The sequence below is a fragment of the Suillus discolor genome (genome assembly GCF_016758755.1).
Source record: "Suillus discolor strain FC423 chromosome Unknown F5147scaffold_22, whole genome shotgun sequence".
NCBI lineage: Eukaryota > Fungi > Basidiomycota > Agaricomycetes > Boletales > Suillaceae > Suillus > Suillus discolor.
Genome location: NW_024541269.1, coordinates 92,329 through 116,240, shown reverse-complemented (window position 1 = coordinate 116,240; position 23,912 = coordinate 92,329). Strand labels below are relative to the sequence as shown.

Sequence of the window (23,912 nt, the reverse complement as noted above, 5' to 3'; positions counted from 1 at the left end):
TTTTCTGCAGTGATCTTTGTCATCCGTCGGAAAGGAGTCCGGTCGGAGCTACGCGGCAGTACACAGGGTTTGAAATCGGCAATTGTGCATATGATAAAGTGAAACGTAGTGCGTTGCGTACTCACGACGTCTTCATTCCAACGCCCCTGCAACCATGATTGTCACTGGTTTGTCGTTGACGACCCTTGCAACATTAGTGGGTTTGGTGTGTGTACTGCGCGCCTTCCAGCTCTTCTTAGATTTCCGTCGACTATTGGCGAGCATTCAGTGAGTTAACCAGCTTTATCGCATCATTTCCATAGAACTAATTATCTTTCATAGTCATCTTCCAGGATACAGAACAATTATTAGTGCCTCATCTATGCTCGGGCACTTATTTCCCCCGATCCCCTTGTTGAACTTAGGTCATGATCATTTTTGGTTGTCGAAGCATGCCCGTACGTTGAAATTTTTCATGTTGATTCATTTTCCCTAGTTAACGTAAATTTCGGAAGCCTTCGCGGAGAGGGGCCTTGATATAATTTCCGTTGTAAGTTGCTTGCAATACCGTGGTATATAAGAGGTTAATGGTCTCAGGCGACATGCTGGCCGAAAGCAACTGGGTTGTTATTGATAGCAGATGTCAATGTAATTAAGGTATGTCGGTCTATTTCGGTCTTGAAAGCCTACAGATTGATTCGTCGTATCAAAGGACATCGTTTGGTCTCGTGGAGGACGCTTCCCAAAACCTCTTGAGCTATACACCGCATTAGCATTCTTTGGCAAGAACATTATTGCTTCCGAAGGCAGCGAATGGAAGCGTTACCGCAAGATCGTCGCACCTGCGTTTTCAGAAGTTAGTGACTGATGTCCATGCGTACATCAGAGTTTCCTAACTTATGCCTTGAAGAGGAATAATAGATTGGTCTGGGATGCAACCACAGAGATCATGCTCGACCTTTTTGATACAATGTGGGCTGGACAACAAGAAGTGGTTGTCGATCACTCCGTAGATTTGACTTTGCCAGTGAGAACTCTTGACGCCACCTCTGCGCTTCTTTAATTTCATTCGGATCACTAGATTGCCCTGTTCGTGATCGGTGCCGCAGGTGAGCATGACCGGTAGCATCAATAAGTAGTTGTCGATATAGTGAACACGTTATAGGCTTTGGTCGTTCCATATCCTGGAAAGAGGACGCTGTGATCCCACTCGGACACCAGCTGACCTTCAAAGATGCTATCCACATAGTGTCACAGAACATCACCCTTCCATTATTAGTACCGAGATGGGTCATGGGACTCACTAAACATTTCAGGCATACAAGGCTTGCCTTCGATGAATTGCATGTTTGTACCATCATTGGGGCTGAACACTTGACATTTTTAATAACCCTCTTTTGTAGCGATACCTTACAGAGATGATTCATGAACGGCAGGGGTCCCAGCAGGAGCATAATCACGACCTATTATCTAGTTTGTTGTCAGCAAATGACAACAATGACTCATCGAAGGATGACGTGAAACTGAGCGACAGCGAATTAATTGGTAAGCTGCAATTTCAGACTCTGTAGCAGAACATGGCGACATTGTCCAACAGGCAATATCTTCATATTCTTAGTCGCGGGACACGAGGTACTACATCCCTTTCACACTTTGCCTCGCGCTAACAACTCACAGACGACAGCCCATACACTTTCTTTTGCGTTCGGACTATTGGCTTTGCATCCCGATAAACAAGAAGAAATGTACCAGCACATCAAGAGCGTACTGCCTGATGGAAGAATTCCTGTATGGACCCCTGAATCACAGGCAGCTATACAACCAGGCTCATGATGTTTTTGACAGACTTATGATGATATGCCATCATTGACCTACTCTTCTGCGTCAGTTTGTCTCTCTAAATCGACAGGGCTATGGGCTGACATCGTGACAGTGTTTTCAACGAGACAATGCGGATGTTCCCCCCTGTATGTTGGTGGAGCGTATATTTCTGAGCGATATCGTTGACTTCATGTGCAGGCTTCCGTCGTGCCAAAGTTGAGTGCCGAAGACACGACCTTCACCCTCACAGATGCGAACGGGACGATGAAAACAGTCGTTGTGCCTAAAGGAGTGGAACTTGAGCTGGACATAACTGGGGTTCACTACAATCGTAAGATACTTGCCAAATGCAGAGACACAGTAACAACCTGACGCATGATTGTAGCTAAGTACTGGGAAGATCCGTTCGTGTTTAAGCCCGAACGATTCTTGGGTGACTGGAGCCGAGATGCATTCCTTCCCTTCAGTGCTGGTAAGTGTCTTAACATCTTGTTCAGAACGAACTTGAAGACGCCCATTTCGATGAAGGTTCTAGAGGGTGTGTAGGAAGAAAGTGAGTAATTGTCATTATTCTTCGTCATCCATTTGAATTTGGTCAGGTTCTCGGAAACCGAAGCAGCAGCTGTTCTCACCATTTTAATTTCGCGATATACCATTTCAATCAAGGACGAGCCGCAGTTTGCTGGCGAAACGTACGAGCAGCGCAAGGCAAGAGTGCTTAACGCACGAAGCAAAATCACTCTGTCGTACGTTGAACTTCTACTCTTGTAAGATGAAATATTGATGGCTGTCAGACCAACCCGCCTTCCCCTGGTGTTTAGACGGAGGACTTGAAGAAAATACTCCATTCTTATAATATGTAAACACCTATTATAATAGAAAGGACAATATTTTCGCTTGGCTTGGCTTCGGCCCTTATCCGTATCTTGTCAACTACATTAAGCTTCTTCACCTTTCTTGCTATCTTGTGATACTTCCTCTTGCCGATCCTCCGAGTCTTTACTGCACTATCGTTGATACTTGGCACATACCTTATCTACTCCCGTAGTACCGATAAACCAAGCTCTTGCTAGGTGCCTTGTCAATCTTGGTATTGTTTCCTGATTATACTAACGCTATTTGTAGTAACAATATTCATGTTCATTTTGACATCTCCAAAATGATTCTCCCCGCTACATTGCCTTGTTTGAGTGCGTCATAAACACTGTGAATTGTATCAGCTATGTGTCTTGATCATGGCATTCTACTCACTTCTTGAGCTCGGAGAGACCCTTACACTCATACCTCACTACTACCTTACCTCTCGATGCGATCTCTAGAGCCTCAACGGCATCTTGACGATTACCAACATATGAACCAAGGATGTTAATGCTCTGCAATGATTCTTGAATAAACCAAACTCGAGTCTTTCCTTGCAGAACCTACCTTGAATACAGTGAAAAAGATGGACGCCTCGAGCTTTGCTTCACCCGGTAGCCCTACTGCCATCAGTGTTCCTCCAGGTCGAAGGTAATCGACGGCCTGCGTGTAACCAGATGCACTCGCAGTGGTGACGACAGCACAGTGTGCTCCCTCGCCATCACAGGCTTCTCGCACAGCCTGGACAATGTCTTTTTCCTCCTGGAAGTCAATCCATTTTTCAGCTCCAAGCTCCAAGCACAGTTTCTTCTTCTCGAGTCCTGTATCTGAACGCGACGATATCAGTCTCATCTCAAAGCATGGGTAGGGAGAAATACCTATTGCTACAACACGGAGGCCCATAGCCACCGCGTATTGAACCGCTACTCAAGAAGTCAGCGGTCGGAACATTAATATCATTTGCACTAGTAGTGAGACAGACCTAAGTGTCCGAGGCCACCGCCTGCCCCAGGCAAGACAACCCATTCGCCAATCTTTGCATGACTGTGTTTGAGAGCTCTGTACACGGTAACGCCCTTGATGCAGCATGCAAGTGAATTACAGTCAATTGAAAAGACTAAATAACCTTACCGCGCAAAGTATCGAGGCCGCGGCGTTGCTGTCTAGATTCTTGGGGATAGGGGTAACATGATATACGTATGAGACCTGAATAAATCAGCAACATACTGAAAATGCCTGTGAATTGACATACTGTGTACTGCGCGAATGTGCCATCAACGCTGAAACCGCTTAATTTCGCCTTAGGACAGTCTGAGTGTAAAATTGAGCATCATATTCAACATTCAAACGTTTGACTTACTTTGCTCTCGTCCATTTCGGCATTGCTCGCAGTTCAAGCAAGAGTACGCAAGCCACTTGATGCCAACGCGATCGCCGATCTTCACAGGACAATCGGCGGTGTTTTCCCCAATGGCGACGATCTCCCCTACACCTTCGTGCCCACCAACAAGTGGTGTGCTGGCGTGAAGTGGCCAATCATCGTTGCTGGCATGTAAGTCCGTATGACAGACTCCAGTGCAGGATAATTTGACGAGGCATTCGCCCGGGGCAAGCTCAGAAGGTTGCTTGACTGGGTGATCCTTTCTTATTTCGAGAGCAGCTCCATTAAACGGAACGACTGCAGCAATTTGTGTCTTTGGAATGTTGGACATGATGGTTGTAAGATGAATGGTGATTGAAGGCTCCTTAGTAGGATTTATATAGGGGGTTCGGTGGGCCGTGGCCTACCACATTCGTACTGAAAGGAACCTGAGAGAATCCATGATATCATCATGAAATAATCATAGCATATATGCCGCGTCAAGATGAGCCTTGAATCAGACATTGGTGCCTGCGAGTTTTGCGGATTCGACTGGCCTAGAGTTGGCCTAGAGTAGGTGCAGACCGGGTAATCAGTACATCCGGGATCACGTGCTCAAAGTTCTTGTTTATCGTCCATTGATCACGGACTCGGTACGACTACGAGTGCCAGACCCGTTACATTCATTCCGAATCATTCGTATCATGTCGGCCGACCCATATCATGAAGTCCAGCGGGAGATCCAATCTTCGCTTCAGACAGCATCGACATTACGCTCTTCGTTCTTGCGAATCCGCAGCCTCGCTCGGGATGGGAGTGAAGAGCTTGTGTTGGCCCGAAATGAAGTGAGGTTATCCTTGGCATATTGTTCGAATGAAAAGCTGACATGAGAGCGCAGTTGGAGGCCACGCTTGCTGCTCTATACACAGACTTGGAGGATTTAGAAGAGAGCGTCAAGTAAGCTGGGATGATCATCCGCAGTTCAAGGAACTTATTACTCTCAGGATGGTGGAGGACACGGGTCCTAGATATTTTGGACTGGATGATGCAGAGGTCTCTGAACGGCGGAAATATGTGAGTTACGTACGTCGTGAAATTGAGGTCCGTCACAAGTAGCTTGAAGCATGCACACCCTAACTTTGATGACCAACCTAAGGACAGGGTATGAGGGCGGACGTCGAAGGACGAAATGTCGGTGTCTATTTCTGCTAAATATGCAGTTTCTAACGGTTCATTAGTTACCGTCTGCAGGGAAATCACCGTCTACTTCCCTTCAGTCACAATCATCGTTGCCCAGTGGTTCACGGTCACCCCTACAACCAGTACCTGGCTCGCAGTCAGGAGAGCCCAATGACGACCAGGCAAAATGGGCTCATGAAGAACAACAAGTATGTTTTCATGCGTTCATCTCATAAGGGGAGACCGACAGCAAAATCTGCAAAAGTTATTACTTCAGGAACAGGATCGCGCCATGGATTCAATATCAGGGACTTTGAATACCCTAGCTCAACAAGCAGGTCTGATGGGGCATGAGATTGGGGAGCATGTCGAGTAAAGCATGTCATTTGCTGCTGCTAGTCTATACTAATATTTTCGACCAGAATGCTTGACGACCTTGAGGCAAATGTTGACAGGACAGATTCCAAGCTATCAAATGCGATGCGAAGAATGAAGAAATTTGTACGAGACACGGAAGGCGAGTTTGAGCCGGTTATGCGGTCCTTATGACATACTGATGTTCTCGGAGTAGAAACGAAGTCGGGATGGTGTATAACTATCCTTATAATTGTGCTACTTGCTTTATTGTTGGCGGTTATTCTCGTGTAAGAGCCGCGGGATTTCTGCACGATACCTAGGTCTAATTTTTCTGATCACATCACCGCGGCATCCTTGCTCGCGTGAGTGCAACACAAACACTTGTGATTGATACGAAGTGAGCCAAAGGTTCTATCAGCAAGAAGGTGAGGCTTGGGGCGAAAGTGCCGGCCCTCAAGGAGCGAACCTGGTTTAATGGCAGGTGTGCGTCGCTCTCAGGAACCTAACTTGATGTTCGCTGAAGTGCAGCATTCAATCGAGAGTCGTTGCATCCACCGCACTACATGTTCTTGTCATGTGCCCCCTGGGTTACGCCGCAAAACGAACAACTCCCTCTGAGACTCACATATTTCACTATTTCAATGGATATCAAGATTTGACGAGCATGGTTCTTGATTTCTGACTCCTTTGGTGACGAACAATTTGCACACGTCCGCGGCGATGACGAGTTGGTGCGAAGTCAGCTCTACATGCTATGATTATCGACGAATTCAAACGAGGCTCAGAACTGGTTCACGTATCTTCAGACCTGTTCGCCGCGTATTTGAAATCTTGATTGCATGGGCGTAATTGCTTGCCCCAGTCGAGTCCACGAGGCAATTGACCGTCATCCATTATTCACCATGAGTGATCAGTGCGTAGTCTTACACCCTAGATAGATTATCACCATATGGAATGAGATATGACCATGGTGGCCTATTGCAAGAGATGCGACTACGCGAACTCTAATGCCGAGCATCCGCCCAGTAGTTGACCACTCACCCGAAGAAGCTACCCTTGATTATGCCTTAAATTTAAAACTTAGGGGCTGGCCAACAACGGCACTCGTTTAATTATGGATATCATTCCGTATTCAAAGTCCCTGGATCAAGTGACCTGTCGTTTGACGAACTGTATGATAATTTCCAATCCATTATCCCCAGCAAGTCAGCATCGGCAAGGGGTAAGACACCAAGTCGTTGGTGCTTCTCACGAAAGTACAAGTCATGAGCGCTAGCGCTAAGCGCCAATTAAGCATGTTGGGCACTCAAGGAAAAAGGAAAGCGCATACCCAAGAGAGCACGCGAGCTTATCTGCGTCGTTTGGACGGTGCTTGACAATTGGCCAAGTTCATTGAAACCTAATATTTGAATGCCTGAGGCAGGAGGAGAAAACTATAGAGCAAGAACCAATGATATTGTTGATAATTCACGATAAATATTAATGTTCCGTGGCGTAAACAACGCTGCGGACACCGGAAATTAGGGGACCACCCGCAGCATTAATAGGAACCTGAAACTTGATTCATGATCAAGAGTAGTACCTGTGTTTCATAAACTGCGGACCAATTGTATGTGTTAGAACTTGGGCGTGTAAGCGTCGATCAAAACACTTCACCTACTAGCAGGGTCTCGGGTCGGACAACCTCCTGTACTACTCCTGCTATACTTTACCAATTTAGATAAAGTTTGGTGGGCCGAGCACCTGACATATCCGCCATTATAACGTTTTGAATGGCTTTGTGAACCAAATAGTCATGCAGTGTGAAACACAAATTTCAGGTGTTCCACACTCGGCATGAATCGGTTTTGTCGTTCTTCTCTCATTCAATTTCATTCGTGATTTTGAAACATGAAAGAGGTGTATATCTCTCATGGACCTGTCATGGAATCAAGGTATACAAATGGATGATGTTGTGTGAAAAAATGAGTCACCGAGCTGTCCCACCACCAGACCACCGGTTTATCAGGTGAATCGCAGAATTCACCAGTTTTCCCGGTGACTTGAACCCGCTTACAGTCTCATAGTGAGAGTACGCACCTAATGCGACGATGATGTCCCAAGTCAGTGATCTCGTGCGTTAGGTATAGAATAGAATCTCCGTCATCTGGGACGATTGCTCAGCGTGTGCCATGTCAAGGGCGCCCGGAGCATGTTACAACCGATAAAGGGTGTCCACAGGCCCACGAAACTCGAACGTATCGATCAATCTTTGGACGTTCGAACGTGTGTAGAAGGCAAATTAATGATTGTTTCAAACTTGAAATTTCTGAAAAGTCGGGCCATGTCCGGTTGTTTGTGTCTGTTATGTTCTGCTACGGATGCACTTCGAGTCATTTATTCCTGTACAATATCGTCGCCCGCCCTGTTTCTCTCTCGTCGCTTATCGCCTGGCTTTGTGGTTGTGGGATACGGGTATGTCGAGACTAAGCGAATGTCCCGGACATGGCTGTGCGCTGCTGTATGTTGACGAATGGAGGTTAACGTCGAAAGCTGATTCGGGCGGGGAGTAAAGCACTGGGCAGGAACGTCAGCATTAATGACGACATGCGGTACAGGGCGCGGGGCAATATAATACTATCTGCAAGGCACACCAGGGCACGCCCTGTGCTAAGCCTCGCCTTGGGTAAGCAGAACATTGACTCCGGCTCCGAAAATCCCAGGAAATCGATATTGGCTCTGGGATACACTTCCTGCCAGGAAAACGCATGTCCCAGGTGAAGTGAGGATTCTCACCTGGCACGTGTAGGTTTCTCCGTGGAGCTAGCGTCGGACGCGAGAAGTCATGATTTTGTAGTTCATCGTGTTGTCATTATTTCTCTAGCAACTTAGAAACTCGAAATTTACGGCTAAAAAATTGTCCCTTGCACGGCACACTATACCACACGTTCTCCCAGAAATTTCTGTTATGAAAACGGTGCAAAAAATATACGTCTCTGCTTCGAACGCGCCTCCTCGTCACTTCGGGGTCTTTGCAACAGTCGGTCCGTTACCTCTGCGTATTATCCCAGAGCGATGTAACGGTTGCTTCTACCACACGTATTCAATTTTCCTCTCGGTTCTCCACCCATATTGATCTGATGGTTCACGCGCATTATTCGTCGGATTTCTCCGAACCCACGTAGTATGACATGGATGGGGAAATCATTTTGCTGGCTAATCTCCGTAGAAACTATGATTCTTAACGCTGCGAAGAACCTTCCTATAGCTGAGAAACATTTTTAGCCCTGACTTTATCCCACAATACACATGATAGGAATGAATTTAAATACAACAGAGACCGAACAACGTAATTCAAAGAACTGGGGCTCCCGCTCAAGCGACATAGGTAGTTGACTCACACCGAGCAAAGGCGGGGCTCGAATGCGCTCGGCCGGACTATAGTCTGCCTGATTTGTTGAAACAAGATCAAACAGAAGTTCAAGTATCAACTTATTCAAAATTGGCAGTGCTCACTGCTCAAGTGTCAATAATGAGAAAGGAAGAGATCATCTATTCCTGTTGCAAGTCTCGCTTGACACTCTAGTCATCATCTTCTTGACGGAAGACAAGAACCTTTAATGTCTGGATAGCCCGCTCAGTCTGGATCAAGAATGCCTTTCAACTTCTTTCAAGCCGATGTCCGCTATACAATAGAATCATGGCACACCTGTACCCCATCTCGTACATCACCACCAGTCAAAGGGTCCAACTATATCAACCTGTCCTATCTGAGAAAGGGGTACATTTTTCATGTATGACTGTTACGCACCTAAAGTTCACGTAGCGCCGCGGCCACGCATTTCTTTTCTTTAACCTCCTGGTCCACCGCATCTGCCAGATCACCTAAAGTTTCAAACCTCCATGTCCACGCCCCTCGCTCCTTCAAATCGGGTTTGGTTCCGATAATATTCTTCTCATGGCGCGAAATCCACACACTGTTGAGATTGTGAAGATTTGCGGGCTCTATATCATGCAGAAGCGAGTTTGCTACTACAAGCACTTCGCATGCTTCCACAGCCCAGGGGGGGCTGGGATGCGGTAAGTTGAAGCGAGGCACGGATGACACTTGCTGGAGTGCAGTTTCCAGCACCTTCAAGTCTGGTTTATACGCATTAAGTTGCTGAGCGGTGAGGATGAGTGAGAAGGGGGAGTCAGGGGTCACGGTCGGGTATCTGCTATTGCGTGCTTCAAGGGTTTGGGATTTCAGCAACTCATGTGTGCCTTCAAAACTTTTGTTGTCTACGTTGGAGAGAACCACTAGCGCAAAGTGCTCCTTCAGTCTATGGAGGGCTTGGACGGTGTCTTCAAATGGCTGCCACGTGGGTATGGAAGCTCCGAAGCGTTCAGCATCACTTGCTGGTGGCGTTGAGGAAGCCAGATCTAAGCCTTGGAGTTGTTGAGCGACCGCTGAACTAGATGCCCAAATCCTCTCCTCTTCTTCCGTGACTGCAGCTGGTTCAAGACTCGTGTTAGCTTGACCACTGAGCTGGACCCAAGCGAGATCGAGGATCTTCGAGTATGTTACGCTCGGATCTTTCATTTGTAGATCTAGTTCCGCAGCAGCGTATTTCTCCAACACCTCCTCTCTTGGAGTGTCCTCGGGAAAGAGCTTCCTGAGACTGTTGTATATTCCGGATTCCCAGTCAACGAGTGTCCCATAGACGTCAAAGACCAAGAGTTTGTGAGACGTGAATTCGAGCATAGTAGGGTAATGAGTCGTGTGCCATCGAATCGGAAGAGTATGATTGGACTACCAGATCAGAGTTTCTCAGGCCTCGAGGTTTGGTCACCGACCGAAGTGAAGGAGCTTCTGCCACGTTTGCATGATTCGGAGGTCGTGTGCCGGAAATTGGACGCGTCAGAAGCCAGATAGGCAAGCAGTGGTAGTTTGGAAATTGGAGTCAAGCCTGCTGCTCCATACGGTAGGCGGTTGTATCCTTTTGCCGATGAATACAAGCACCGTGGCCTGTCACCATAATCTCGTCATCCTCAGGCGGCGCCCCATGGCAGTTTTAGCAACGTAAACTAATCAATAATTTCAGGTTGTCTATGTCATTTTGATCACATCCATTCTAGGCTTTTTGCCAGGTTTTCGGTGTCCATAAGATCCTTCAGATGAAACCTGGCACATTTCACGTTCCTCGAGCCTTTTTAACGGCTCGTTTGCTCTTGCGTTGCCATACTACCACTATCCTGTGTGGATCATACCACTTATCATAACCTAACCAAGTCCATCAACTTACAAGAAGTGATGAAGTTTGCACGGTGAGTCGATATCCAGACTTTCATACCCCTACTCATGTTCATTTCGTATGACTTCTTTTGACCGCAGATACCTTAATGATACACAAGTCAGTCCATTAATTCAGACTTATATTGGTCTAATATCTCGTTGCAGACTCCCGAGTGGAAAAAGGCATACATGTGCGTCCCGGTTCTGCGCGCGCACACTTTATATGTGCTGATTGATCACTTCCACTAACGTCATTTCACTACGCTTTTCTTTCAGTGATTATCGTTGCCTAAAGAAGTGCATTGGTGCAATTCGTGCAGAACATATTGCCAGGCAGAGCTCCACTGGAACCACCGACGTTGATCAAGTTCATAAGCAAGCCAAAGAATATGAAGAGTACAACGGTATGTTGGCTATTCTGATTAATTTCTCACCAACTCATTTCACTTCAATGTACTCTTTTAGAGCTGTCAGTCGTCCTACGACAAGATGCTCCAATTGAAGGGACTTCAGCTCTTTCCCCAACTCGAACACAGCGAAGGGATAGCCAGATACGTGAGCAGTTTCAGCATCGTCTGCTAAGTTCTATTCAACGGAGGGTTTTGACAGGTCCATCGCTCAGAATTTCGATGCATAGTGTTCTGCCTCCACCTCATCTCGCAGGTTCGTCATCACAAGCGACTCCCTTACCTCCGAAGTCTGCGCACTCGCCACCCGTATTCCCCTTTTTCCGTGATGCAGGTCGGTTCAAGTATTTTCAGTGTCTTGCGTAGAAACCTCACTTGACCAGCAGGCTCTCCAGCTCCTCCCTTACACACGCTTCTCCCTCTACTACCACCACTTCATGCAACTTTTTTCGAGCTGTTAGATTCCGAATTAGAGAAAGTCGACTCTTTTTATTCTGAACGAGAGAAGGAAATGCGAGACCGCGGCAAGCTGCTTAAAGAGCAGCTTAATGAACTTGGGCTCCATCGCAAGAAGTACTATGTCAGTCTACCGTTCAGCATACGCACTTTCTTCTGTTTTTTGAGACATTCTAACTCCATGCGTGTGCAGGAATGTAATGCAAATGCCACAGCGCCGAGCTGGGCTTCACGACTTCGCCTACGCCTGACAGCGGCTTTGAAAAACCAACGTCACACAGACAAGTGTAATAATCAACCAGGACTAGTAGCTTCTGAGTCGGGTCGGGGAGGTGCGCGTTTATCTGAAAGGGGCATTAGCGGACCTCTGATCCCGGTGCCTGCGGAAACAGGTCGTTCGATCACCGCTGGAGATGAAGGAACTTCCGAACGTAAAACCGTGTCGCCGATTCCTGCGTCTAGCGCAGGTGATTCAACTCAAGTTACGTCACTCAAGAGCAATCGTTCAACGCCGTCCACCAAAGCGAATGGCAATATCCCGCTGAGAAATAACAGTATGTCCTTTACAAGCATACAGGATTACCAGAGTGCGAAGAAACGCCTGAAGAAAGCTGTCGTGGAGTACTACCGGTATGTCCCGTTTGCGTCGCCGGTTTTCGGCACTATTGCTCTGCTTTCTTGTGGCGAGGATAGATTGATGCGAGATTCCATGTGTTGGCAATGTGGATCCCTCGTGCCAGCCTATTTCAGTTTTCTTCTAATAATCACATGCCAGTGAAAGCTGACTTCTTCCTTTGTCCAGTGGCCTCGAAGCACTGAATAATTACCGTGTACGTGGCTGATCCCATCATGCTGATCGTCTCGATCACTTATGCAGCCGTCGACATTTGCATGCTATATCCGTTTTCACTACTAAACTATTGCACGACTGCACGCCTCTCACTCGCCCTGCGTATTGATAATCTCAAATCTCAAATCAAACAGATACTAAATCTCACTGGTTTCCGCAAAGCTGTCAAGAAGTATGAGAAAATCACACAGGTGCCTGCTCAAGCCGCTTATATGAAGGAGAGGGTAAGACTTTTCTGGTGCCTTTTGTAACATCTTCAAATTACGCCATGGTCAGGTTGAGCCCTCAGCTTTTGCTTCTGGCGCAATGGTCAGCTCAATGCTTAAAGAGATGGAAGAGCTGTTTGCCGCAAGATTCGGTACGTCGCTCAAAGCTCCTACCTTTTCTCTATCTACATGTTATCGCAGAACGTGGTGACAAGAAGAAAGCGATCACTCGTCTTCGTGTTGGTGCGACACAGAAATCCCATCATTTCAGTACGTTTCGTACAGGCATGTGGCTTGGGCTATCCATACCAGCGACGGTTGCTGGTTTCATGACATGTACGCTGTGTTTTCCTGATGCTGACGTCCACAGAGAATTCTTATGCCACCTGCAGGTCTGCGTGACAGTACCGCTACCTCATTACCTTCATGGAATATCATACTTTTTATCTACTCTATTTTGTTAATCCCTACGTTACTTGCTTTGCTCGTCGGATTGAATCTCGTCGTATGGGCCGGAGAAAGGATCAACTATGTGTTCATATTTGGTGCGCATAACTTGTCTTGTATATCTCCCTCATGCTGACCTTCCTTCGAAGAACTTAATGTGCGATCTCGACTTGATCATCGCGAGTATTTTGAGGTTTGACGCCTTGAAATTCTGTGAAGTTCATTGACGTAATTCCACATTAGCTTCCTGCTTTCCTATTGTGTGCGCTAGCATACTGCTTCATGCTTTCTTTCATTCAAGTCGGTCCTCCACTCATCTGGCCGCTTGTGTGGCTTGCCCTTGTGCTTACCGTCATTTTCAATCCCATTCCGGCAAGGTCATATCATCTGTGTCCACGACTTGAGCTAATATGTTTTTAAAAATGTATAGAACATCCTCTGGAGTCATTCTCGATGGTGGCTTATCAAGAGCGTTGCAAGACTAGGCGTTAGCGGTTTGTGGGGCGTCGAAGTACGTTCATATCATGTGACGCATAGCATGTAGTTGACATGATTGACAGTTCACAGATTTCTGGCTCGGGTTAGTGTCTACAACTCCGCGCCATTGTATCCTTCATCTCAACCTTCACAGCGACCAATTTTGCAGTCTTGCCTATAGTTTGGGGAACCTCTACTTTGTTGGGTGTTTCTACACCCAATATCCTTATGTTTCTTCCCATGCCGATGTGTCATCTACCTCCGAGTCGTCGCCGTACAACAACACTATGACAGTTCTCCCGCGCTCATTTTCCTCCTCTCAGACGTTTAGTTTGATGCCAAGAGGCGCAGTCCTTCATTCTGCATATGACCCTACGCTTCAAAACGCGTGGTCGACTTGTGGAGCGGAAACGAATTGGGGTTCTTACTTCGCACTTGCCATGTTACCGTTTCTAGTGCGTTTCGTGCAGAGCATCAGACGTTACAAGGATTCAAAGTTGCCTACTCATCTCATTAACGTGAGTCTTCACTATCGAATAAAAGCACTCAAAAACAGCTTACGTCTTGGTTGAATGTGCAGGCCGGCAAGTACGGGATGGGCATAGTGTACTACTTTTGTTATTACCTTTGGAGACGCGACGGTAGGTTGCCTTCTCACACCCCCACTCTCATCTGATCTTCTTTAGGAGAATCTGACGACGGTGCTTCATTCGTTATGTGGTGTTTGTCGGCAGTGGTCTATTCACTATATGGGTGTGCATGGGTGAGTTGACGAACAGTCAATGGTGGATACACTCTCAAATTCACTCAGGACTTCGCGATGGATTGGTCTATCTGCAAACCCCGCGCTAAATACCCCCTCCTCAGGCGAGACTTGGTGTACACCTCACAGATTCCGGTGCGCTCTATCTTTTACTAAATCAAACGTTCCGAATTTTCATTCTATTCAGCTGTACTATGTTGCTCTGGTAAGCAGAATGTATACTTGTGACTCCACTCGTTCTAGACAATCTGCTATAGGTCATGAATCTTGTCATTCGTTTTCTCTGGATCTTCTACATACCCAGTTGGTCATACTTCAATCTCCGGTCATTCATATGCAGCCTAATGGAGATGATAAGGAGAGTTGTGTGGAATTTCTGTCAGTGTCTTTCTTTGATTTTCCTTCTATACAACTCGCTAATACTCAACACCTGACAGACCGTCTCGAGAATGAGCATCTTGGTAACATGGATCAATACCGAATTACACGCGAGTGTCCATTGCCATATTCGGTCGACAATCCTCAGCAAGAGGACGAGGAGGACGAGGATGATAAAGCTTAGGCTGGACCTGAAATAACTTGCGAGAAAGCTGAGCGAAGGCATTACTTTCTAACTACCCATCGTATTAATTTAGATGCACATGATCTACTCGAGCGCTCAGTACTGGTAATAGAGTTAGTCACAATATGGGAAGCTGATCATGGACTAACATCGATACCACTCTATGACAGACATTTTAACACTTTAAGGCATTAATCTATACGAGTTGCATGTGTAAGCGGTGACGATTAGCTATTGGAATTTCGGAGACGTTACAATAGAGTCAGTTGGCAATTTTGACGCGATTCAGGTCTACGATTTTCGCCGATTGTAGTACCGATTCAAAACTATAAATCAGCGTCAACTTTGGCTCATTTCACTTCGAGATTTTAATGTTCCATCCTGATCCATGCACTCAGTGACGAATTATGATTCAAATATTGCATCATGCCTCGCTTCACTGCTCTCAGAAACGTGCCTAGGGCCAGAACCTTCATTAAGTATATATATATATCACATGAATCAACTCGCCAACGCACGTCCGCGGTCGGCGTGCTTTACAAGCTAGCTTTTACCACAGTTCACACGATCAAGCCACGAAATAACTTGACGCTGGATCGTCGATTCTGATTCGTGTCAAAATTACCAACTCTGACTCTCCAATATAAATAACGGCAGGTGCCATCGAATCACCAATCCAATGATGCATTTCCACCACTGCACAAACTTTGTCCCCCAGTGCACGTAGACCCACTTTCAGGTGTACCCATTCCAACACCGGCAATTTCGATCCCTTCACCACCGCGTGAAGAAACCTCTACCGTTGCTTGTTTGATCATCCATTTGCTTGTTCCAATGACTGCATCCAAGTTGCCTGAATCGGGGAGAAGCACGAGGAGATTGTCACCTTCTTGCTTCACATCAAACGGAATAATGGAAAAATCTTCGTCGTTCAAACATTTACCGTCCGTAAGGCGAAAGTTTCGTTTGTGCAAGGGACCTTAGAAACGGAGGGTTCAGAAGACTAGCAGATAGCGGATAAGATATGTCACTTGCATGAAACGTAGAGATTGCCATCCAGGTCGTCGCCAACAATTCCGTGATCGAGCACGAAAGCCCGCTTATGTGGGCACATCTGCAAAATCAATCTCGAAATATGTTCAGAAAGGGTGCGAAGTGGACTGTACCTGTTGCGTGGCAAAGTAGCCCCGCTTGGGAATGTGAAAAATAGCCAACTGCGAGTCACCATATTTGACAGCAGCAGACCTGAGAACGCAGAGGCCTTAGTATCAGGCGAAGCAAGAGATGAACGTATATAAGAACTCACGTGGTAGCATCATCAGTTGGCATAAGATCGTTAACAGTGGCCAACTTCCGCCATTCCCATTCAGATTTGGGAGTAACGATGACTGATTCACCAAGTTTGGCGGGAGGCAACTGTTTCGGCCAGTCCGCTGGACGTTCCTGCCCTCGCTCTGTGATGACTGCCGTTTGAGGGCTACGTTCATCCTGTACGTAAGCCATTAGTACCATAGCTTGTCCTCCCCAAACATGCGGCTTCACTGACAGTGTTGACGAACTGACGGAACTGACGTCTCCTTGCAGGATCATTGACCACAGCTTTCCATTCATCTGCATAAGATCCGATAAGCTCGCTCATTTCCCTCTCCAGATCCGCACAGAGGCCGAGCTCGTCGTCAAGAAGAATTGCTTTGAGTCGCTGTGTAAGATAATATCAATAAGCATAGAAAAGATTACACGATACTCATGTAACAAACCTCAATACCACCATTAAACTGTTCAACCCATCTCGCAGTTCTCATGAGCTTGTCCGCAGTATGGATATAGTACATTAGAAAACGATCAAGGATGCGAACCACCTTTGACGGAGGAACATCTTTAGCAAATAGCGTTGCATGCTTCGGATTCGATCCACCATTTCCAGCGATGAAAACTGATATAGATCTTGGTTCGTGGGAGTCACAATGATGTAGTGGAGAGTACGTACCGTTCCATCCTTTGTCAGTTGCAATCAAGCCAAAGTCCTTGGACTGTGCTTCGGCGCACTCTCGAACGCAACCACTCACGCCGCCCTTGATCTTATGAGGCGAACGAATGCCCTTATACCGCTCTTCAAGGTGAATGGCCACTGTACATCTCATTCAGTTGATGAAACTCAACATATGCAGGATTACACGAACTTCCGACAGAATCACCGATTCCGTAGCGGCACCATGTGGTACCAACGCAAGACTTCACAGTCCGCAAGGCCTTTCCTGAATCATGGATGATCAACATGACAACTTGAATCGATCACTAGGTTCTATCGCACCATAAGCATGTCCACTTTCGAATCCTGCAGCAACAAGTTCCTCCCAGATGTCGGGGAGATCTTGCTTATTAGCGCCAAAGAGGTCGATGCGCTGCCTGATATCATAAATCTCGAATTTTCACATGTAACACCTGCACAATATGATACACTCACCCTCCTGTAATCTTGGTGTACAAATTGTCTGCCAGCATGGCGTGAGTGCGTAGAAAACATGCAGTAAAGACACCCCACATTTATTTGCAACTTGTCCAAGAACAACGAGTTTGTCCGGCGTGATCTAAAAGTCACGAATGAATTTTCACCCACAAACGGCAGGAAATTGTACTGACTTCTCCTCCAGCAACCCGAGGAACAACAGAAAATGTACCTGTCAGCAAGAATAAAAATCAGTTATGTAATGAAAAAGGAAAGATAAACGTGAGCATATTCGTGAATAAACGAGGACTCACCATTCCTTTGAATGTTAGCAAGGTATTTATCGTTGGTGTCCTGGTTGGCGTGGTGTACAGGTGTGATCACGAGCTCATTGTACAATGACGACAGGATGGAACCTAGGCAGGCTGAGCATTGGACGAATCATCATCATATCATTCCCTACCAATAGCCGGCTTGCATATCTCGCAGCCAAGTGAATCTTTTTTCACACCAGCAGCCTCCATGATCTCTGGGAATGTTTTCAACTTGCGTATCCTAGAGGACGCGATAAATTAGATTTTCAGGATACAACGCTGTAGACACACTTCACGATGCTGAAGAGCTCTTGTCGGGCTATACCAAAGTGGGGACAAAGGTGGTTCGATACAGCATGTCCTGCTTTCTTCATTTCTGCCTACAGGTTTGTCAGGTCACTTTGGACGTTTGTGATGAAGGGAAAATTAATATACCTTGAATATGTTTGTGGCCAAAGGCACACACCCACCGCATCCAGTACCAATTTTTGTCTTTGCTTTCAGGTCTGACAGAGTGGTAACACCAGCTTTCACAGATTCGCTAATACAGCCCTTCGTGACATTCTACAATCAAATTAGGATGCGAGCTTGGTGATGCAGAAGAGATAATACTTGCATGGCAACTACAGATCTGGGTGTCATCGTCGAGGTCAGCGCCATCGTCCGGGCCTTTAGAGCCTGATCCAATAATGAATTTGGAAGGTGGCTCCTCTAGCTCTTTCTACCTTTTAGCATCAGCAGGGTTGCTAGGAAAGAAAATCTTTGTGAAGTTCACCTTCTTCTTGACTAAGGACACGAGTTTCACATAGTCGGAGGTATCACCAACCATCATGCCACCCAATAGATACTTGCCGTCGGCGGTGAAGATGTACCTATACTTCCGTGAACATTATATAACAAACTTCTGTCTTCGCAACTCACTTCTTATAAACACACGAGAACGGATCACGATAAGTCAAGCACTCAATAGGACCATCCAGTGCAGCCCGGCGGCTTCCGTGCTTCATCCCCATAGTGACAGTGTTGATTGCAACTTCGCCTTCCTTCACTCTGTTGCTGGGAGTGCTTCCCGAAGGACTTATCTGCCATGCAGTAGGTTTCCCGTCGATGGATTTCTGGGCTTTGTCTCGAGTAAGAGGCTCTGCAACCGCCACCTTACTGGTGAGGACACCCCGTGCACTGCGCTTGTCGGCAAAGTAATCACCGAAGGAGGCAACCTAATATCGAGTGATGTAGAGCGGTAATAGGTGCGGAGTGTGATAACTTACATCGACTCCCATCAGTTTTAGCTTTGTTGAGAGGTCGGGCATATTCTGACAATATTATAGTGGTGAACAGATGACACAAACGCAGGAATAGTCACCTACCATTACCCTTGGTTTGAAGCCACCGAGGCCAGTCTCAACTTGCGTGAAATTAAATGATAAGATGTCAGCCATCTCCACTAATGACACTATCAGTAGTAACCAACAGGCGAATGCAGGTGCTCTCACCCCCAGGTGCAATGAGACCATACGTGTTGTCCTTCCAGCTCGCGCACTCGCCGATTGCATAGACGTCTTGGGCGCTGGTCTGCAACAGGTCGTTGATGACTACACCTCCCTTCTCAACGCATTTCAGGCCCGCCTGGCGGGCCAAGTCGTCTCGAGGGGTGATGCCAATAGCATGAATGACCATCTCAGCCTTAAGATATCGATCATCTGACAGAGTGAGGCCAGTCAAGACTCCATCTGAAGTGATGATATCTTTGACAGACGTCCTAGTGAGGACTCGTACACCCATGGCTTCAATCCGTCGAAGGACAATTTCTCCACCTTCGTCATCAAGTTGGCGCGACAGTGGGAAGACTTGACGGTTGATGATCACGACTTCTGATATTGTCTCACTGTCCCACGATTTTCAGTGAGATAAAAGTTGGCGTGAACGGAAGAGGATCACTTACAGATCAAACACTGCTTTCGCAGCCTCTAATCCGATGAGACCGCCTCCAACGACAACAGCCTGAGGGAGTGAAGAAAATGAGTTCAGCGCGCAAGTATGTCTTGGGTTGTATGATACGCACTCGGCCACCTCGAACGTGTTCTTGTTCGGAATACGACAATATTTTGTCGAGATCAGAGATATTTCTATAAACGAATATTCCCTGGGCTCGCTCAGCCCTGACTGGGGAAACATATGACGGAAGAGTGCTTTCGGAGCCAGTAGCAAGAACGCAGTAATCATAACTTATATTGCGCCCTTTGCTGGTCGTAACAGAATGGGCGACAGTGTCTAAGGAGGTGACCCGTTCTCCAGTATGGAAAAGAAAGTGCTCTGGATCTTGTTGAGTATACCACTCCACTGTTGGAAGTGGACAATGCGAAAACAGTCACGGTAAGCTAATACACATCAAGGCATAAATGTACTATCAAACACATTACCTTGGTTTAGATAGAGTTTCTCGACGGAGCGGTGTTGAAAATAGTCTGTGAGTGCGACACGATTGTACGCCACATGGGACTCTAACAAACGACAAGTCAGTTCGTATTTCATTTCACTATGAACCACAGTATCTAACTTACCTTCGCCGCATGTCACCAATCGGTATCGTTTGGCTTCATCCAAGGTGAGCATCTTTTCGATAAACGCTTTAAACAAACGTATAAGTAACAGCTAACCTTACCCTATCTCTGGTTTCAACTTACCTATCCCCACCATCCCTAGACCAACCACAAAAATTGTCCTTCGTGGATCCTGACTCACGGAAGTACTATCCTGGTGTACGACTGGCTTTTCCGGGGAGGCCATCTTGATGGAAATTCTGCAGACTGACGACACACGCAGGCTGATGACAATATATCACGGCGTTGATGAGGAGCTTCAAGGCGCTAGGGCATGCGAACTAGGAAGTCCGCCAGGCTCAGAAAAATAGTGAGTTAGTAGTAGCCGCTAGGGAGTCCTGTACGCCAGATGTTTAGACTATATTTTCTTGTCTATAAATGTCTGGCAAAGAGACTAATCGGATCTCATGCCACATTTCACATGCGATAGTGGACCTGTCGTGAAATAAAGTTGGTCGCATCAAGAAAACCAACTTGGTGAAAGTGACGAAATGATAAGGAAGGAGCTCTATAGACTATAGTAGCTAGTGACTCAGACCCCGGTCACCATGCAATTGAACCACCGTGTGACGGTGCTACTTACTTCAACATCAACTCCAACTTGATACTTACTCCCACTGCATCCTCGAAAGGCATCTTGTTGCCTTTTGTACAGCTTCGGTGATATGGCAATTCGTTGATCACCTCAGTTGGCATGCCACCTGCGGAACCTTATCTTTCGAATTCTGACCTCTCTACCTGGGCCTACCACCATGTAAGTAGATAATTACCAGCATTCAGGGTGCCTCAGTCCTTGAGCCACTTCACGCGCCACTGACAGCATCCTGGCCTGAATGATTGGCAGCCGTGTCAGTGAATATGTATTTCAAGTTCCCATCTGGTTTTATCATGATTATGAAGTCTGTCACTCACTGCTGGACCAATGTCTTAGCTTGCTTGGGTCAGTAGTTGAAATATAACCCAAGACGCTCATACTTCGTTCAAGATTCTTGCAATTCACCCTTCGACACTGTATTTTATCGACTGCGCCTATGCCTGCTCTGACACTTTCTGGCATTAGCAATGCGTATGCGAGCATGCGCTACCCAGTGATCAATCCCAGTAACCGCAAATGCTCCACGATCCCTATTTTCTCGCTGAACAATCAGTACTCTCGCAATTTCCATCTGTACGTTTCTCTAAACAGTGTATGCAGTGTCATATCTTATTGGTAGTCATGCAGGTCGTGGCTTGGATTTTTTGTCGCCTTGTGAATGAGATTTACTATTAGATGTTTTGTGCACGTTGGTCGCTAAACATGATTTGTTTATACAGCTTATCGTGGTTCGCATTCGCCCCTCTCATTCCAGATGCCATCAAGACTGACTTGAAGTTGACATCTGAGGAAGTCGGTACGCTCAAATTCCGAGCCCATGTACCGTTAGTTATGATCTGAAACACTGTTAAGGGAATTCGAATATTGTTTCGCTGTGCGCCACCCTCGTTGTACGGGTTATATCAGGTCCCCTCATCGATCGTGAGTACAGTTCGACACCCTAGCACTTCATATATTTGATCTTGTAGGATATGGGCCCCGCAAAGTAATGGCGGGTCTTCTCATTATAGGGGCGATTCCTTCTGGCCTTGCTGGGACCATATCAACTGCGCAAGGTCTCTACATTGTCCGGTTCTTCATTGGCATTCTCGGTGCCACATTTGTCTCTTGTCAAGCTTGGAACACTGCGTTCTTTGACACAAAAGTCGTTGGTAGAGGTGAAACTCTGTTTAAAAAATTTAATGTGTTGAGTATTCTAATATAATCAAATTCACAGCGAATGCCTTAGGCGGAGGCTGGGGAAATGCGGGCGGAGGCTTCACGTTCATCATCATGATCGCTCTCTTCAATCAATTGCTTGCTGACGGTATGAGCCCGCACGTTGCCTGGCGGGTGGCATTTGCAATCGTTCCTGTTCCCATTCTCCTCTCTGTTGCTGCTGCCATTCTAATGTTTGGCACTGACCATCCCGCGGGCAAATGGAGTGATCGCTATAAAGCTGTTGCCACTACACTTCCTGCGTCAGATGATCAAACGAGCAATAGCGAAAATATAAAAACAAAGTCTGGTGATGATATCGAGACTGGAGACGAGAAGAATATTAAGGTTACTGTTACTGCTGTTACTGCTACAAGTCAGTGCTTATCGTTCTCCTTTGTTGATTTTGCTTGTTCGCTTAACCGAATGTTATAGACTTGGTTTCAGAATTGGACACTGCTGTCAACAACCCACTTTCCCTGAACACGGCGTATGAAATCGTTCTAAACCCACTGACCTGGCTTCCCTCGTTGGCTTATATGACTACTTTCGGCTACGAGCTTGCTATTGATGTCAACTTGGCGACCGTTCTGTATACCCTATTCAAGTCCCCCACTTTTGGCCAGACCAAAGCTGGCTATGTGAGTCTCCTTAAACAGTCGCTATGACCTATGTGATGACAGATTTATTAGATTGCAGGCATCTACGGTCTCCTTAACGTGTTCTTCAGGCCGCTTGGTTAGTCACTTTCTTCGCAAGCTAATCTATCTCCTCCTCATAACCACCATCTCATTACAGGCGGATATTTCGGAGATCTCATATATGTCAAATTTGGTGTAAGTGCCATTGACATCGTGCATGGAATCGGTTTGAAGAGGCTCTGCAGGTGCCTGGCAAGAAGTACCTGACCATTGCTTGTGGAGTCGCTCAAGGGCTTTTATCGCTTGGTCTTGGTTTTTACATTGATAACCACTCTCATCCATCCCGTGAGTTCGGACCTCAATTTATCACTGATGGCTGACAGCAACACCAGTTGAGGTCATCATTGTGATTTTTGTCATTGTCGCAATGTTCAATGAGGTCGCCAATGGAGCCAACTTTTCTCTTGTTCCACATTGCAACCCCAGTCCGTGTTCAGTGTACTAAATTGCCAATTTTCATGACTGATCCTGTTCTGTCACAAGACTCCAATGGATTTATGGTCAGTCTTACATCAATTGGTGTGTGGTGATGGCAGAATGATTCAAACTTGACTTGTCTAGACCGGAATTGTAGGCGCAATGGGAAATCTTGGAGGGATATTCTTCGCGATTATCTTCCGCTTTCAACCATATCCTCTTGGCAGGGCATTTTGGATTGCTGGTGTTATCGCAGTCGTGAGTAAAGGGTCCGCCCACCCTGTACAATGAGTACTAAGATAATACCCCCAGGGCGTGAACCTCTTACTCTGTATCATCCGTGTACCTCAGTTTTGAACAAGGTGATATTTGGTACCTGAGTAGTCTTCTTATAGTACATTTATTTAAGGAAAATGTTTTTGTCTGTTCGTATCGCCCAACCATATGACCCTGCATCTTGACTGATGTGAAGATATTCCTGTCCTATATGATAGTGAGAATGATAGCTGAGCGCTTCCGAACTGCCATTTGAATCAATCAATCAGGAAGGCTGGGTCGATGTCAAAGTGAGCCCGAGCAGGAGAGTATCGGCTCAACCTACTAGTTTTGAATGAAAGATGTCAGTCAAAAAGGGTCATGAGAATGCTTGGAGTGACAACGTGTACG

At 46.5% G+C, this 23,912-nt stretch overlaps 7 protein-coding genes across 7 annotated transcripts; 4 read left to right on the top strand and 3 right to left on the bottom strand.

Annotated features, from left to right (window-relative positions):
* The first annotated feature begins 33 nt into the window (after window positions 1-33).
* F5147DRAFT_139596 (cytochrome P450) lies at window positions 34-3,004 on the top strand. Its single transcript, XM_041428230.1, has 18 exons — window positions 34-267; window positions 322-437; window positions 495-529; window positions 577-636; window positions 692-835; window positions 890-1,006; window positions 1,061-1,088; window positions 1,145-1,326; window positions 1,383-1,524; window positions 1,577-1,611; window positions 1,657-1,767; window positions 1,825-1,862; window positions 1,913-1,946; window positions 1,999-2,131; window positions 2,186-2,272; window positions 2,329-2,353; window positions 2,400-2,546; window positions 2,595-3,004. Exons 1-18 carry the CDS (start codon window positions 155-157, stop codon window positions 2,632-2,634), a joined length of 1,587 nt encoding a protein of 528 aa, XP_041293714.1. The 5' UTR covers window positions 34-154; the 3' UTR covers window positions 2,635-3,004.
* Window positions 2,595-4,563, bottom strand: F5147DRAFT_139589 (chaperonin 10-like protein). Its single transcript, XM_041428229.1, has 8 exons — window positions 4,019-4,563; window positions 3,911-3,969; window positions 3,790-3,864; window positions 3,641-3,734; window positions 3,537-3,581; window positions 3,226-3,485; window positions 3,052-3,173; window positions 2,595-3,004 (listed from the first exon to the last, which is right to left on the bottom strand). The coding sequence occupies exons 1-8, from the start codon at window positions 4,368-4,370 to the stop codon at window positions 2,941-2,943; spliced, it is 1,071 nt and encodes a 356-aa protein (XP_041293713.1). The 5' UTR covers window positions 4,371-4,563; the 3' UTR covers window positions 2,595-2,940.
* Window positions 4,564-4,678: 115 nt separating this feature from the next.
* F5147DRAFT_690490 (t-SNARE) lies at window positions 4,679-6,024 on the top strand. The gene is made up of 8 exons (XM_041437073.1): window positions 4,679-4,863; window positions 4,917-4,975; window positions 5,023-5,119; window positions 5,180-5,209; window positions 5,257-5,406; window positions 5,463-5,569; window positions 5,620-5,714; window positions 5,769-6,024. The coding sequence occupies exons 1-8, from the start codon at window positions 4,723-4,725 to the stop codon at window positions 5,843-5,845; spliced, it is 756 nt and encodes a 251-aa protein (XP_041293712.1). The 5' UTR covers window positions 4,679-4,722; the 3' UTR covers window positions 5,846-6,024.
* Window positions 6,025-8,844: 2,820 nt separating this feature from the next.
* Window positions 8,845-10,277, bottom strand: F5147DRAFT_760440 (HAD-like protein; the record flags this gene model as incomplete). Its single annotated transcript, XM_041440478.1, has 2 exons — window positions 8,845-9,294; window positions 9,345-10,277. The coding sequence occupies one exon, from the start codon at window positions 10,275-10,277 to the stop codon at window positions 9,345-9,347; it is 933 nt and encodes a 310-aa protein (XP_041293711.1). The 3' UTR covers window positions 8,845-9,294.
* Window positions 10,278-10,826: 549 nt separating this feature from the next.
* On the top strand, window positions 10,827-14,976 carry F5147DRAFT_652035 (EXS family protein/ERD1/XPR1/SYG1 family protein; the record flags this gene model as incomplete). The annotated part of the gene is made up of 24 exons (XM_041433588.1): window positions 10,827-10,840; window positions 10,908-10,926; window positions 10,974-10,999; window positions 11,085-11,212; window positions 11,274-11,363; window positions 11,472-11,549; window positions 11,602-11,795; window positions 11,865-12,301; window positions 12,474-12,501; window positions 12,656-12,745; window positions 12,798-12,879; window positions 12,929-12,970; window positions 13,013-13,063; window positions 13,120-13,272; window positions 13,446-13,525; window positions 13,605-13,685; window positions 13,735-13,754; window positions 13,833-14,169; window positions 14,232-14,292; window positions 14,338-14,414; window positions 14,463-14,549; window positions 14,602-14,619; window positions 14,672-14,792; window positions 14,852-14,976. The coding sequence occupies 24 exons, from the start codon at window positions 10,827-10,829 to the stop codon at window positions 14,974-14,976; spliced, it is 2,439 nt and encodes an 812-aa protein (XP_041293710.1).
* Window positions 14,977-15,471: 495 nt separating this feature from the next.
* F5147DRAFT_836404 (uncharacterized protein) lies at window positions 15,472-20,810 on the bottom strand. Its single transcript, XM_041443998.1, has 27 exons — window positions 20,421-20,810; window positions 20,298-20,363; window positions 20,157-20,237; window positions 19,799-20,076; window positions 19,679-19,737; window positions 19,230-19,621; window positions 19,104-19,180; window positions 19,005-19,049; window positions 18,658-18,953; window positions 18,512-18,608; window positions 18,353-18,457; window positions 18,172-18,300; window positions 18,028-18,116; window positions 17,886-17,977; window positions 17,737-17,838; window positions 17,617-17,654; window positions 17,519-17,564; window positions 17,441-17,468; window positions 17,288-17,382; window positions 17,157-17,231; window positions 16,964-17,104; window positions 16,734-16,909; window positions 16,523-16,675; window positions 16,283-16,464; window positions 16,143-16,221; window positions 16,012-16,090; window positions 15,472-15,955 (listed from the first exon to the last, which is right to left on the bottom strand). The coding sequence occupies exons 1-27, from the start codon at window positions 20,521-20,523 to the stop codon at window positions 15,645-15,647; spliced, it is 3,414 nt and encodes a 1,137-aa protein (XP_041293709.1). The 5' UTR covers window positions 20,524-20,810; the 3' UTR covers window positions 15,472-15,644.
* An 88-nt stretch (window positions 20,811-20,898) lies between these two features.
* F5147DRAFT_690460 (major facilitator superfamily domain-containing protein) lies at window positions 20,899-23,701 on the top strand. The gene is made up of 15 exons (XM_041437072.1): window positions 20,899-21,090; window positions 21,268-21,504; window positions 21,559-21,585; window positions 21,651-21,727; window positions 21,784-21,852; window positions 21,900-22,088; window positions 22,148-22,504; window positions 22,564-22,769; window positions 22,821-22,866; window positions 22,927-22,964; window positions 23,015-23,114; window positions 23,162-23,254; window positions 23,313-23,329; window positions 23,391-23,504; window positions 23,559-23,701. The coding sequence occupies exons 2-15, from the start codon at window positions 21,368-21,370 to the stop codon at window positions 23,601-23,603; spliced, it is 1,515 nt and encodes a 504-aa protein (XP_041293708.1). The 5' UTR covers window positions 20,899-21,090; window positions 21,268-21,367; the 3' UTR covers window positions 23,604-23,701.
* The last annotated feature ends 211 nt before the right edge of the window (window positions 23,702-23,912 follow it).